The following is a 13,540-nucleotide window of genomic DNA, read 5'->3' as shown; positions in this document are numbered from 1 at the left end:
TGCTATAAGGGCAGAATTCTTCTTCCAGCTGCTATTGAGGAGAAAACAGATGTGGGACCCACATTTAATAAGATGGTATTGGAGATATTGTGGTAAGAGTTTAGATGGTTAGACTTAAGGTCTAACTCTTGTGGTAAGAGTTTAGACTTAAAAAATCTGTTTCACGTTTTCTTTTTACAGAGAGAGAAAAAAATTGTTATTTATGTTTGAGTGGCTTTTAGTACCAAATTTAATGATGGAGGAAAAAATACCAAGAAGATTTACCTGAATTGGGGCCTACTACAGTACCTTCATGACTAATGGAAATATTTCAGTGACAGCATTAAGCTGGGAAAAGAAGGCTTTGCTTTCTGAGTACTACGTGTCTTCTGGACTGAAAAAGGCAGAGGTTTATGGAGAAGAAATAAGTTTCTTCCATTAGAGGATCCTAGGTAGATCATTAAAATTATTTAAGGAGCCTTTATTTTGTCATAACTTGGCTCTAAGCCTATCAATTTGCAACTTTCAGCATTTTCAGTACAATTTTTATATACACAGTGAGTTTATGTTACTTTTTTGAAACAGGTGATGAAACCTCTCTCTGGCACTCATTAATCTATAGATAGCTAAAAGGATGATGGCTTAATGCATTCTGTCTTAAGAAGGTATCCAGACAAAGCTCTGTTTGATTCCCAAATAGAAGATTTTTTGTTCATAGTGAAGGAAGTTATTACTCTAGGGTTTTTTCTGTGGCCGTAAAACTTACTTCACTACAGAAGTAGTCATCCTGCAACTGTTAGAAATATACGTGCACTGGCAGGTACTGACTTTTTCATGTCCTTCCAATGCTCTGTGGGATCTGTTATTAAGTATTTGAAAGGTATTACAAAGGAAGATCAAGGCAGATTTGTGTTGTTTACCGACGCAAATATGCAATATGATCCTCTCTATCAGTCTTCGGTTACTTTCGTAAAATTCTCTCGGTAGTGGTATTCACAGTGGTAATGCTCTTCACTGCAATGCAGTCTGAGTGTATTGTGTTGTGGGGTTAGTGTCGTCTTAGATTCAGCTGTGGTGACCTGAAGCTGCTCTGTAAATGACAAATTGCTGCATTCACCCCAGTGAGATGTTTCTTCCACCACTGATAATGTGTGACAACCTTGTAACTCTTTGGTTTTCCTGGACAAATCCAATAACTGCGGTGAAATATTGTTTGAACGTAAATACATCCTCACTTGGTTTTTCGGTGGAAATATGTTGTTTAATGTCTTGAGACAAAAGGAAAGGTAATTCCTTCATTCAGCTCCCTTTTCTAGGTACTTCTGGCATCAGCTCGTCTCATATGGCTTGAGCTGCATATATTGACAGAAATAGTGGAAGCTTTTTGGTGAATGGTTGAAGGAGTTATGTAGAATTATGTACAGAAGCTTGATTTATTGTGCCTTGGTGTTACTGCATGTATTGGTAAAGATGTTCAGTCACCTTTCATTTGAGCTGGAATCATCGGCGAACTATTCCAGTGCAAAATGGGATTAGCTTAAAGAAAAGGTATGAGCCAAAAAGCACACAAACCCAAACTGATTTCCAGAAATATAATGATTTTTATCATTTTATGGAAAGCATAGCAACTTCAGCTGTTAGGCTTTCTTTGTTTCGATAGAATTAAACTTCATGGCTAATTTTAAGGTACTTATTTATTATGATGGATAAGTATCACCTAGAAGAAACCTATCTGCAGCTCGCTCAGTGTTGAGCAAATTTTGGACAGGTGAGAACTTTATTTCCTATTATAGTGAAAAGAAATAAGATTTAAAAGAAAAGTCTTACTTTGTTTTTCTGGTTACCATTTATTCTGTTGTTCTTCCATTGCCTCCAAAATACTTCTAGGATTTATGACATTAGATTTAAAACAGTTTATTATTTTTGTTTTACCATATGGAGGGAACTATATGACTGGTTATTAAATCAAATTGTTGTTTGGTTCAGGAACAAGTTGAAGGGACCTGAATTCAGTAGCTCAATAAATATATTTCTGTCTTCTGCAGATCTGCCACAAGTTTTAGTGGCATAGTTCACAGACATATCAAATTACTTTCCTATTGTAGGAGACCAGGAACTACATTTCAACAAAATGATAACGTTTTCTTGGGGCTATGGCACCCAATGTACCGCTCCAGCATGATGGTAATGTTTCAGTGAGCTAATAGCCATTGTAATCAGTTGAATTGGTGCGATGTTGCGATGTTGTTCTGAATTAATCAAGCGGTTCTCCTGATTGCTTATTAAATCAGCAAGATAAATGTGGCAAATTGTATTTGATACATGTGGTTCTACTCTACAGCTAAAACAAATCACAAAATAAGAAAAGTGGAAAAAGAGAGGCAGCAAGAACAAGAAATACTTTCGTTAAAGTAGTTCTCTGTCTTTAAAATAACCATAATTCAACTCTTTTCACAGGAACTTCTGGAGATTTTACTATCTGTATACAGTCTTATTATCTGTATAACAGTCCCTGCCTGTGGCAGAGGGGTTGGAACTAGATGATCCTTGAGGTCCCTTCCAACCCAAACCGTGCTGTGATTCTATGATATTGGAAGTCACTGCCCTTCTCTTCTGCCATCTCACTGCTGCTGAGCTGTTGTAGGAGTGTTTGTGCGGGTTAATGTAGGCCTACTTGTAATCCATACTTATGATCATCTCTCTCCATGTTATCTATTATTTCCAGTAAAATACAATGTGATTTAAAAATAACTAGACCTATGAAGCTTATGAGATTGAGTCTGCTGCACTGTCCATGTCTGATGAACAGTCCCATAAATAATATTTCTTTTGTCTTTTATTTTATAGCTCAGTTCAGGCTTGCAGTACTTAGCAGTTAGGTCTTGAATATGCTAGAAATTGTAAGCAATATAGATTAGACACTGATTAACTCAAGTAGCAACCATATATATATGTAGCAGGTGATACTGCTAAGCAATACCATGTCAGATTTCTCTCTTAAAATGCAAAATTTAGTGAATTTAGAAATAATTGATTGATACTTTCATTGATCTGTCTCACATTAGACATTTGTTTCACCAATACGAAAAACAGGTCTTATAATTTCCAATAAGGCTCCTCTTCCATTTCACAGTGACTGATAGGTATTTTCATGTGAACTTGAGTCTTCATGAAATAATTTCTAAAATGACTCTAGAGAATGATCATAGTTAACAGTTTAGTTGAGCTGTGTGTTGTCAGGAGCAGAACAGCTGTTGCATACTTTAATTATGTTAGAAAGGAACACCAAAGCAATCAGAAGTGACATTCTACTAGTTTAGGTAGGGCATTACTTCCGATTTTTTTTTTCTTACCGTTTTTGCTCCTACAAACATTGCTCTTACTGTTGACGAATTTAAGTTCATGTTTCTTGTAAGTGACATAGTTGCTGTTGGCATGGTATCTGTAAATCACTCTAAATCTGTAAATCACTGGATAGTACAAGGGGTTTAATAACTGCATGATCGTATCTTTAAGGAACTGATTAACAAAGCCATCCTTGCCTCAGATCTAAACCGCATGAATATTAACACTAACTGCTTTATCATAAATGTTTTAAATGTATAAGGCAGACTCAGCTTAATGAATTACCTCACATTTCAGCGTTCCAAAATTGTTTGCACAGCAAATTACAAGTTGAGCCAGCAATACTTTGCATCGATTTTCTAACCACCTCCAACTACAAGGAGTTGTATCCATAGGTACAATTTTCAAATCATAAAAATGTAGATGAAAAAGATGTATCCAATCATTTTTATATTACCAGTACTTCATTGATTCCACTAGAGTATTGCTTAGTACTTTCCCAGTATAGATTTAACATAACAAATAGTGGGTTCCTTGCCTATATCCTTGGATATATTTCTCAGTAAGTAAAAAGTTACACTCTTTGTGGGGGATTTTTTTGTTTGGTTTTTATTTTTTATTATTTTAACATTTCATTCTTCATGTGCATTTATGGAACCGTTTGAGATCCCTGGAGGTCTTCTCTTACTGTCTTCTGCTTATGTGCTCAAATACCTGGAGTTGCTGTACTTCTACTTAGTAATGATGCATCCAAACAAACCTTATGTACAAAGGGTTCTTTCAGTAATTGCCATCTTTTTTTCATCATGTTCATCTTCTTTTGAAAATCCACCCTGCTTTACCACTGTCTGTCAGATATTTAGACACCAGAGCTAAATACAATTTTCTGTGTATATCTTCACTACAGTTTTATAGGAAGAATTTCTATAATGGCTGCAAAGTCAAATTAGGGATAGGATTTAAATACAGATTTCATAGCATCAGAATCTTACTAGTGTCTCCTACCAGATTTTGAATTCATGTGGTAAAAGTCTGTTATGAGATCAGGTGAAATTACAGATTCTTGCCCATATCTAGGCAGGTTCTGGGAAATAGAACTGATTTGGGCTGACATCTGACTTGAAACAAAACCAGCAGATCCAAGTACAGATTTGAGAAATTCAATGGAACTAGAGATTTACGCAATGTGAAGATTCAGATTCAAGCAAGTTTACCTCAAATTTAGGGTTTTCTGTTTTTAAAAAAAATAAAGTACAAATTGGAAACCAGGAATGAAAAAAATACAGTTTGTAAGCTCATTATTCTTGTGTATAGAATACAAAATGTATTATCACATCATGCAAATGTTACTTATGTTTCCATGCACGTCAGTGTTAATTTGGTTAAATATGTTCAGAAACATTGGTTGCTTGGCTGATGTGCTGCTTATATATATATAGTACACAAAGAATTACATATTCTGCGTAATTAGTGTATATCAATATTTTTAGCCACATGAATGCCACAGCATAAAATACCTGGATACACATTTTAGCAAATTAAAGAGAGAAGTGTGTTGTCTTTTCAAACTGCTACACTGTTGCTTGTGTTTGCGTTAATAGTGAAGGTGAAAATGTTTGTTACTGTCCAGGCTTTGCAGGTGTTACATATGCTTTTCCTACTAGACTTCAATGATTTTGTCTTCTGTAAGTGTTTTGTTTGATTTGTTACTGTTGTTTTCTATATTTGCAGCAGGGATTTCCTTTGGTATGAAATAGACTCTAATAGACTTTCTCATCTAAGTGCAGGAAAACTTGTCTCCTGTCAAAAGATAGAAATGTTTTCCATGTTTGTTCTGGCTTAATTCTTTATATATTTATTTATGTCCACTGTTTTTCCACATGATTTAATTCTGGCAGTAAATTTTTCCTCCTGGCTTTTTTTTTTTTCTTCCTGCCATGAGTCTGTTGATTCAGCTGTGTGAGTCTGAAGGATTATACGTTTTACAGAGTTGTCAATAAATGGGGTTTGGATGGCGGTGAATAGCAGTGTTTCCTTTTCCACTAAAAGACAAACAGAATGTCTTCTAATGCCCTTGTGTGCAGGGCTGTATCTCCTGCATCTCTGTGGCAGTGATCAGAATGTGAATGTTAGCGGTTTCTAAGCAGAATACAGGAGATATGAAGTATGTAGGACTAGCACTGGTGCCTCATACCAAATGTTCCACAAAGGAAAATGAAATGCCAAGTTCTTAAGAGCTCATTTTGTATATATTCAATTTAGTACTTTATTTTGGTTCACTGTTGCTGTTCTGGGTTGCTTTGATAGCAACTTAGAGTGGGTATCAGTGCAAAATACCAGGTAATTTCCTTTACCTCTCTTTACTTAGTCTTCTGTCTCAATATTCTCAAGGGATTGGTATTAGTAGTCCTCCAGGGTATCCACAACAGAATCAATGGTATGCTCAGCAGCAGCTGTTATCCGAATTAAATGTGTCAGCTGTACAAATGTAAAGAGCAGAAGTAAAACATAATGTAGTTGTTCAGAAATGTGAGTATCTGCAGTTGCAACAGAGTGCCCAAGTCATAGTTTCGTGTAAAGGTGAAGAATTGCTCTGGGAAAAATAGGGGATGGATGAGGGCATTGCCATGTGGCTGTCTAATTTATCAATCCAGGTAGTTCATTCAAATTTTAGTAGTTTAAGACTCTACCGTGATTCACTAGAACATGCCGTTTCCCTCTAGCCAAAATAATTTTCTTCTTGGGGGGGGGGGGGGGGGGGGGGGGGGGAAGAAAAGAGCGATGCAGGTTTTTCTGGTATTCCTGCCATGGGAGTCTCAGGGCCAAGTGTAGTGTGACTAACTGTGACTACAGAAGTCTGTGACACGTGAATGAAACTCTTGCAGCACTTAAATACTATCAGTATCCATTATTCTCAAACAGGGCCAGAAACCAAAATAAAATTATCTTGTAAAGGGGCAAAATTCTCATGCTGCAGTCCTGTTCACCTGCCAGGGAAGTACTTTTAAACCCCCCAGAGTGATCAAAGTGGGTTTTGGTTTTTGGGGTTTGTTTTTTTTTTTTTTGTTTTGTTTGGTTTGTTGGGGGTTTTTTTCGGTTTGGTGGTTTGTAGTTTTGGGTTGGTTTTTTTTTTAATTTTAAGAATGATTCAGGGTTCATTTGTCTTCCCCCCCCCCCCCAGTCTATCAGTTGAGACTAAAGTCCATTGACAGAGGAGCTAGTCTAGCCCTTGAATTGTGGTTCTTTTACTCTCCTATCACACAAAGATTTATAGATAACTTGGTGCTGTATAAAGCTGCTTTGTTCCTGACAGGAAAGTGAACAATTTCTAATTTCACTGGAAAAACTACCTATAGTGGTTTTAGTGTCCATCCTCCTTGGTTTTGTCTGCCATGTCTCTTCCTCAGAGAGTAATATAATTAAAATTCATAGTTTGGCACCAGGCTTTTGATTATATAGTTAATTCTTCATCATTCCTATGTCTCAGATTAATCAGGCTTGCCCAAGCTTGTGTCACCCACTAACAAAGTGCTCTAAAGTTTTTTGGTTCATTTAGAGTTTGAGCTTTCTGCTGGTTTATTTTCCCCCTTCCATCTTGTGGTAATCAAAGCTTTTAAATTATCTTATAATTCAGAACGCACAAGTAAGTCTGGTCAGCAGTGTTTTTTAATTGATGATATGCTTGCCAAGCACAGAATCTTACAGCAGAATGACTCTGTGTGGCTATCAAAAATATTTAGTATACACCTTTATGTTAATTTAATCAGCATAGAAGATACTTGTATTTCAGGAAATGTCATCTATTAAAAATATAATCTTTAGTTTGCTTCCTCTGTTTTTTCTGATTCTGAGGACCACAGGAATTGCAAGCATGTAGTATTGGAGGTGGGAGAATACCACTCATCTTAGAGGTGAACATATTTATTCTTACTGAACATATTTATTCTTACTACTTGAACAGGTGAAAAGTAATTGCAAAACTATGCAAAATGTGACCTTATTCTTAAGTGTCTAAAAGAATCGAGATGAGATCAAATGTTTTATGATGCAGTAAAAGGTTTTGGTTTATTTCCGTATGGACAGATTTGTTGTTCATAGCATACAGAAGGTACAGAGTGTGGAGAAGTTACTCCAGCAGTTCCAATCCCGCAACTACATGTTGTTTTTCCCTTAGTTGCAAGATGGAAAATATTATGTTAACCAAGCTTCATTTGTTTTCTTACAGGATGTAGTTTTTGTATAAATATGTAAATAGAAAGGAAATGTTATGACAGTTAAAATTCCAAAGTTGGACTCTGAAAGATGCACAGTTACTGAAATTGTTCACTCCTTCAGTCTTAATTAAATATCCTTTGATCCCATGATGATGTCTTATAATATAGTAATTTCATAACAAGAGCCTTTGCGGGGGGGGCAGGGCATTCAGCCTATAACTTTTTCAACATCATCTACCTGGACTTGTGCAAGGTATTTGACAGTGTCCCACACGACATCCTTGTCTCTAAATTGGAGAGACATCGATTCGATGGATGGCCCATTCGGTGGATAAGGAATTGGCTGGATGGTCGCACTCAAAGAGTTGTGGTCAGCGGCTCAATGTCCAAGTGCAGAACAGTGACGAGTGGTGTTCCTCAGGGGTCGGTACTGGGACCGGCACTGTTCAACATCTTTGTCGGCAACATGGACAGTGGGATTGAGAACACCATGTCACAGCATAGCGTGATGGGCTGTGAGCGGGGACCTCCCCTTAGGTTTGGAGTCCTATTACAAAAAGGAGTTGAACTTCAGTCTCTTTCTGTGGATATGCCTTAAAGAACAGATCATTATAGAAAGAGGCATTATCAGCACCAGTGGTCACAGCAGTTCCTCAGAAAAGGGTCCCAGCTTAGGAGTTAAGTTCACAGAAGAATCTGCCTGTGCTTGATGGAGAGAAGGCCTGAGCACTTTCTTCCCAGCTTGCTGTAGACATTTGTACACAGAGCCTGCTCACTCATCTGATCTCTGTCAATGTGACCTAATTATCTCCAGATACGATACTCTTGCCACTTGATGCAGATTTGCTTGTGGGAACCAGAAGGCTGTTAGATTTATGGTGCTTAATTTTCAGTTGTCTGTACCTTAGGGCTGTTAGCAAAGTTGGAGAGCCTCACCTGTTGCTGCGCTGCCACTCAGAGCCAAAAGCCCCATCGTGGTGTGGGCTAGCCCCAGTGGGCAGCTCAGCCCAGTGGGATGGGGGAGAGAATCGGAAGGATAAAAGTGAGAAAACTCTTGCGTTGAGATAAAGGTAATAGGTAAAGCAAAAGCCATACATGCAAGCAAAGCAAAATAAGGAATTAATTCACTGCTTCCCATGGGCAGGCAGGTGTTCAGCCATCCCCAGGAAAGCAGGGCTCCGTCACACATAACGGTTACTTGGGAAGACAAATGCCATCACTCCAAACATCCCATCCTTCGTCTTTCCCCCAGCTTTATATGCTGAGTATGACATCATATGGTATGGGATATCCCTTTGGTCAGTTGGGGTCAGCTGTCCCGGCTGTGTCCCCTCCCAACTCCTTGTGCACCCCCAGCCATCCCGCTGGTGGGGTGGGGTGAGAGGCAGCAAAGCCCTTGGCTCTGTGTGAGCGCTGCTCAGCAGTAACGAAAACATCCCTGTGTTATCATCAGCACTGTTTCCAGCACAAATCCAAACCACAGCCCTGCACCAGCTACTGTGAAGAAATTTAACTCTGTCCCAGCCCAAACCAGTGCAGTATGTTTTAAAAACTTAGTGAGTGATCACATAAAACACGGTCCATGCATGTTAAGCATTTCTCAAACTTGTGTGTGCTGAATAATTGTTCATATTAATTTTGTTACCTGTAGTTTTATTTTCCAGCTAATAAACTGCTCCAGGAAAATGATGAGATGGTACACATAGTCTGATTGCCTGAAGGATACTTTTATTTTTAATCATGACTTGGTGCATTTCCATCTGGTGGAAAACTGCTTAGGAAAATTTACAAATTTTCAAGCATGTCATGAGCTATAATAGGCATTTTAAATTTCTGAAAACTATGCTTTGAATTAAGACTTTGCTGCTCCTATTGAAGTTGTCCGCATTGCAGTTTTTCCTCACTATTGTATTTCTGAGCCAACTCTTGGTTTTCAGCCTGTTGTTTAGTGTTCTTCTCATTAAGATGTACTACTTCAGTATTTATAATGTCTTCATTTGACTCTTCTGAAACAGGTTGTGTACCTTCAATATTACTCTTCATTGGTGATATTTGAAATTCAGATACAGCTTGTTTACCTAGTGGTATTGGGCATTTCTAATAAATTCTACCTTATTTGAAGGAAGGTTGCAGTCTCAAGCTATGGCAGCTTTAGTATCTTGCATCAAATGGAATAATAAACTACAATTTTTATGCAAAATCTGAGAATGTTATTTTAGAAGTTAGGGCATTGAAAGTAATTTTGAAGATTGCATTATTTTAATTTCTACCAAGTAGAAGAATGCAAGATTCAGACAGGTAATCATTCTGATCATTCACCTTGAGAGAGATAAGGAAAGATTAAAATATATGTGTTGTACTGGGGAGAAAGGATGGGGTATGTCATGTCGTTATGTTCTACCTTGCAATAATATTACAATAATATTATAGAACTAATATACCTTAGAAGATTAATGTATACATGATTATTTTAATGCATGAGATTTTGTTTTACATTACCACAGAATTTCAGCTTCCCAGCAATGTGAAACATTGTCATCTATTGTTCCAAATAACTGATAGGCTATTTAGCATGAGGAATAAGCTTTGTTCCTTTCTACCTGTTGGCAGAGAACTTTGCTAACCAGTGAGTGATACTTTATTTAACCTGCATGTGCAGTATGATAAGGATGCTTTTCCTACAGCAAACTATTCAAGTCTGTGTGTCTTTCACTCTCTTGATATATTAAAAAAAAAAAAAAAGAAAAAAATGCCAAAAACAATCAAGAAATTTGCTCTAGTGTTACAGTTTCATAACACAAAAAATCTAAGTAAATTAGTTTTCAAATCTAATTATGAAGCAGTTTCTTGTGTTCCTATTAATATCGTTACAGTTTATTCTCTAAACTCTTTAAAGCACAGAAGCGTAACTGAAGTATGTGAAAGCACCTCCATTAGTAATGCCGTGTTGGTTAGCCTGGGGAGTGTTTTGTCCAAGCAGCGCAACTCAATCAATACCTTTTAGCCTGAGAGACATGAGGGAGTCTCTATGGTGAGCCAGCCTCTGCCTGCACTTACACACGTTCCAAGATTGTTCCCATGTTTAGTCGAATTCTGCATTTGTGATGCTGGATAGAATAATTACTGTTGTTGGATCCTGGTCATTGTCTGTGTATTTAGGGTTCATACTGTGCTCGTGACTTGACAGAAAATAATCTGAAAAGACTGGACCAAATGTCTCTCCCTGTAACTTCAAGGTGGAGGGATACCCTTAGCTGAAGATGTCTAATAGGCCTCCTAAAACTGAAAGATGCTTTCAAATTTCAGGTTAACTTTCTCTGAACAGCAAACCATCAGTCTCCTGAGTAATTTGATTATCATCTTTTCAGTGGATCTTCAGTGTCAGTTTTGCAGAAGGTCAGCTTTGTGAGTAGAAACCTTGGGGTCTTGCTCCTGTGCATCTCATGTGCTTTTGCTAGGGCTGTACCTGATTGTGTGTCACTTGCAAAACCACTGCAAATTATCCTCAGCGCGTTAAGAAAAACTGAGGCTCATACAGTTTTGCCTTCATAATGTGAATCTCAAAATACGGCATTCTGCGTATCACCTTGCAAGCAACTGACTGCTGCACATGGGTGAGTCTGGGGAAAGAACTGCTGCTTCCCTGTCAGCCAAGATTCCTGCGATGCTCTTTGCAGGCACTTGTCACAGTTGCATAGTGAGGGCTAAGTTCTGCTTTATTCTTAAATTCAGGTTCACCTTCTTTATGAAAAATAAATATTTTCTCCAGTTATGCAAGTTTTTCTATGTAGAATGACTTGCAGGAAATTTGCTACTGTGATAATCAATTGATCTGTGAGTTAATATTAATTAGGGAATAGCATATCATTCTTTTTTTTTAAAGTGAAATAGCATATCACTTTTTTAAAGTGAAATTTTGAGCATATTGTATATAAGTTTTGTAATTTTAATCAAAATGTATAATAGTTGGTTTTTTGAAAGAAACTGTATATAAGCTAAAAGGAGCAGAGGTCAACAACTTTGGCAGTTTTAGTGATGTCATAATATTCAGGTAACTTAGTTGTCTCTTGCAGTCATTTGCATTTAATAGGTGGATTTTTAAAATTTTTTTTTTAGAAGATTCTTTTTATGTACAGTAAAGACAAAGGGATATCAGTAATAACAATCAGTGAGGCTTACAAAAGCTCTTTCATAAGGTACTAAAGTCTTGAAGTGTAGGAGGAGATTGAACATTTGCATGGTAAATAGGTATAAGGGGTTTTATTGTTAAAAAAAAAATAAATCTCAGGACTGAAAACTGTATATCTTTTCAACTTGATATGATGAAGAACACAAGCCAAAATGATGCTGTTGGTGAATGGCCATTGTGTTGGAACTATAATTATATTACGTAAGTGAAAGGTGGTTTTATACTGCAGACCAAGGATATTGCTTACAAATTGTACGTTCTGATCCTTCTTAATTGAAATGAGTTCATTTCATACAAAGCTTTCTGCAGTGTGGGTAACCCATTTTGTGTGGTAATGGTATTTGTTTTAGGTAATTTTCTGTGTTGCTCGTTCAACATTTATTGAGATGGTGTGCAACATTTCATGTAGGAATTTTCAAAATTTATAGTAAGAACTGTTGGATCTCTTCAGAAATTTCAGGAATCAGACTGAATCGAGGTTAATGGCTGTTTATGGAAGGTGAAGCCTCCAGGGTAATACAGAAGGTGAATAGGTCACAGTATTCAAGAGCAGCTCAATCTGATTTTCAGTTACAGTCTGGAAGTATAAGTTATACAACCAGGAATGAAACCCAGAGCTAGCTTTGTTTCATATCACTTGACTGGTCAGGATTATTTTTTTTTTGTCATTAATAAAAGACACACTGCCAATGACATTGATATCCTGTACATCCAGTGTTAGAATTAGAAACAGTCATATTAAAATGGAATTAATTTTTGGCTTCTGCACAGAAGCCTCACTGATTTGTTGGGTTTGTCCTGGCTGAGTGAAATCTTTCATTGTGGTGATAAGTAGTTGGTAAAGGGATTCTTTTTGTTATTGTTATTTGAAGTCTCCCTGAGCACACATTTGCACTAACAGGCCATTTCTGAACCAGAACGTCCTTCTTTTTGCTTTTCTTGGCAAATTAGTCCAGAAAGACTTTTTTGATAGATTTCTCAGCTCTTTAAATAATTTTTTTTTTCTTAAATTGTACTGACTAGATGGAAGTTGGATGTGAAAATTATACTCTTTTTTAGTCCTTTTCTTATTTTAGTTTTATTTTTTTAACAGTTACTCAGTTCTTACGGGTCTGCACAATGTAGTCCAACTGAATCATTTATCTTTTAGTCCATAGAATTTTGTCATGCTTAACTTACGCTGCTTACCATTTTTTTTCCCCCCTTATAGGTATATTCGAATTGTTGGGACCCACAACACAGTGAACAAAGTTTTCCATATTGTGGCATTTGAATGCATGTTCACCAACAAAACCTTTACTCTTGAGAAAGGTCTGATAGGTAAGAGATAAAACTGTTTTCCTTTTACATTTGCGAATGCATTTACTGTTGCAAATGCTTGCCTTTTAAGACTGGCCGTTGCTGCACTGTTACTCCTGTTTCCACACAGAAATCTCTAACTTGAGTTAAATGATGCTGTAAGCTTTGAATGAGTTGGCTAGTCCTTGCGACTTCTTTGAAATTCCAGTTCTGTGGATTAATTAGTGATGATGCTGGAATGCTAAAATAAAAATTAAATCAACTGCTGCTGCCAAAACCACTGGTAATTGCGTCACTCTGTGCTGCTAATCTGATTCTTCTTTGCATGTCTCGTGGTATGGTTGCTTTTGCCTCCCATTAGGTTAGCCTGAATTCTGGAACAAGGATGGAGTAACCAGAGCTATTTACTGCAGTGAAGATGGATTTGGGCATTTAGGGCCTTTTACACAGCCTAGTTTCAACAGCTGAAAGTAAACTCTCATGTGCTGATTTTCCCCCAAAGAGTCATAGGCAT

The 13,540-nt window shown here is 37.2% G+C and overlaps 1 protein-coding gene across 6 annotated transcripts in view; it reads left to right on the top strand.

Moving 5' to 3' along the window:
• Positions 1-13,540, top strand: part of BTBD9 (BTB domain containing 9) — a 124,392-nt gene that overhangs the window by 70,274 nt on the left and 40,578 nt on the right. For all 6 annotated transcript variants that reach the window (XM_075749002.1, XM_075749003.1, XM_075749000.1 and 3 more), the window contains one exon: positions 12,938-13,047. In XM_075749002.1, coding sequence (XP_075605117.1) covers positions 12,938-13,047 — 110 coding nt within the window. The remainder of the gene's footprint in view (positions 1-12,937; positions 13,048-13,540) is intronic.

Source organism: Balearica regulorum, chromosome 3, assembly GCF_011004875.1.
Source record: "Balearica regulorum gibbericeps isolate bBalReg1 chromosome 3, bBalReg1.pri, whole genome shotgun sequence".
In the NCBI taxonomy this organism is placed as follows: Eukaryota; Metazoa; Chordata; class Aves; order Gruiformes; family Gruidae; genus Balearica; species Balearica regulorum.
Note: the sequence above shows the minus strand (reverse complement) of the source record. Positions and strands in the feature narration are given on the sequence as shown.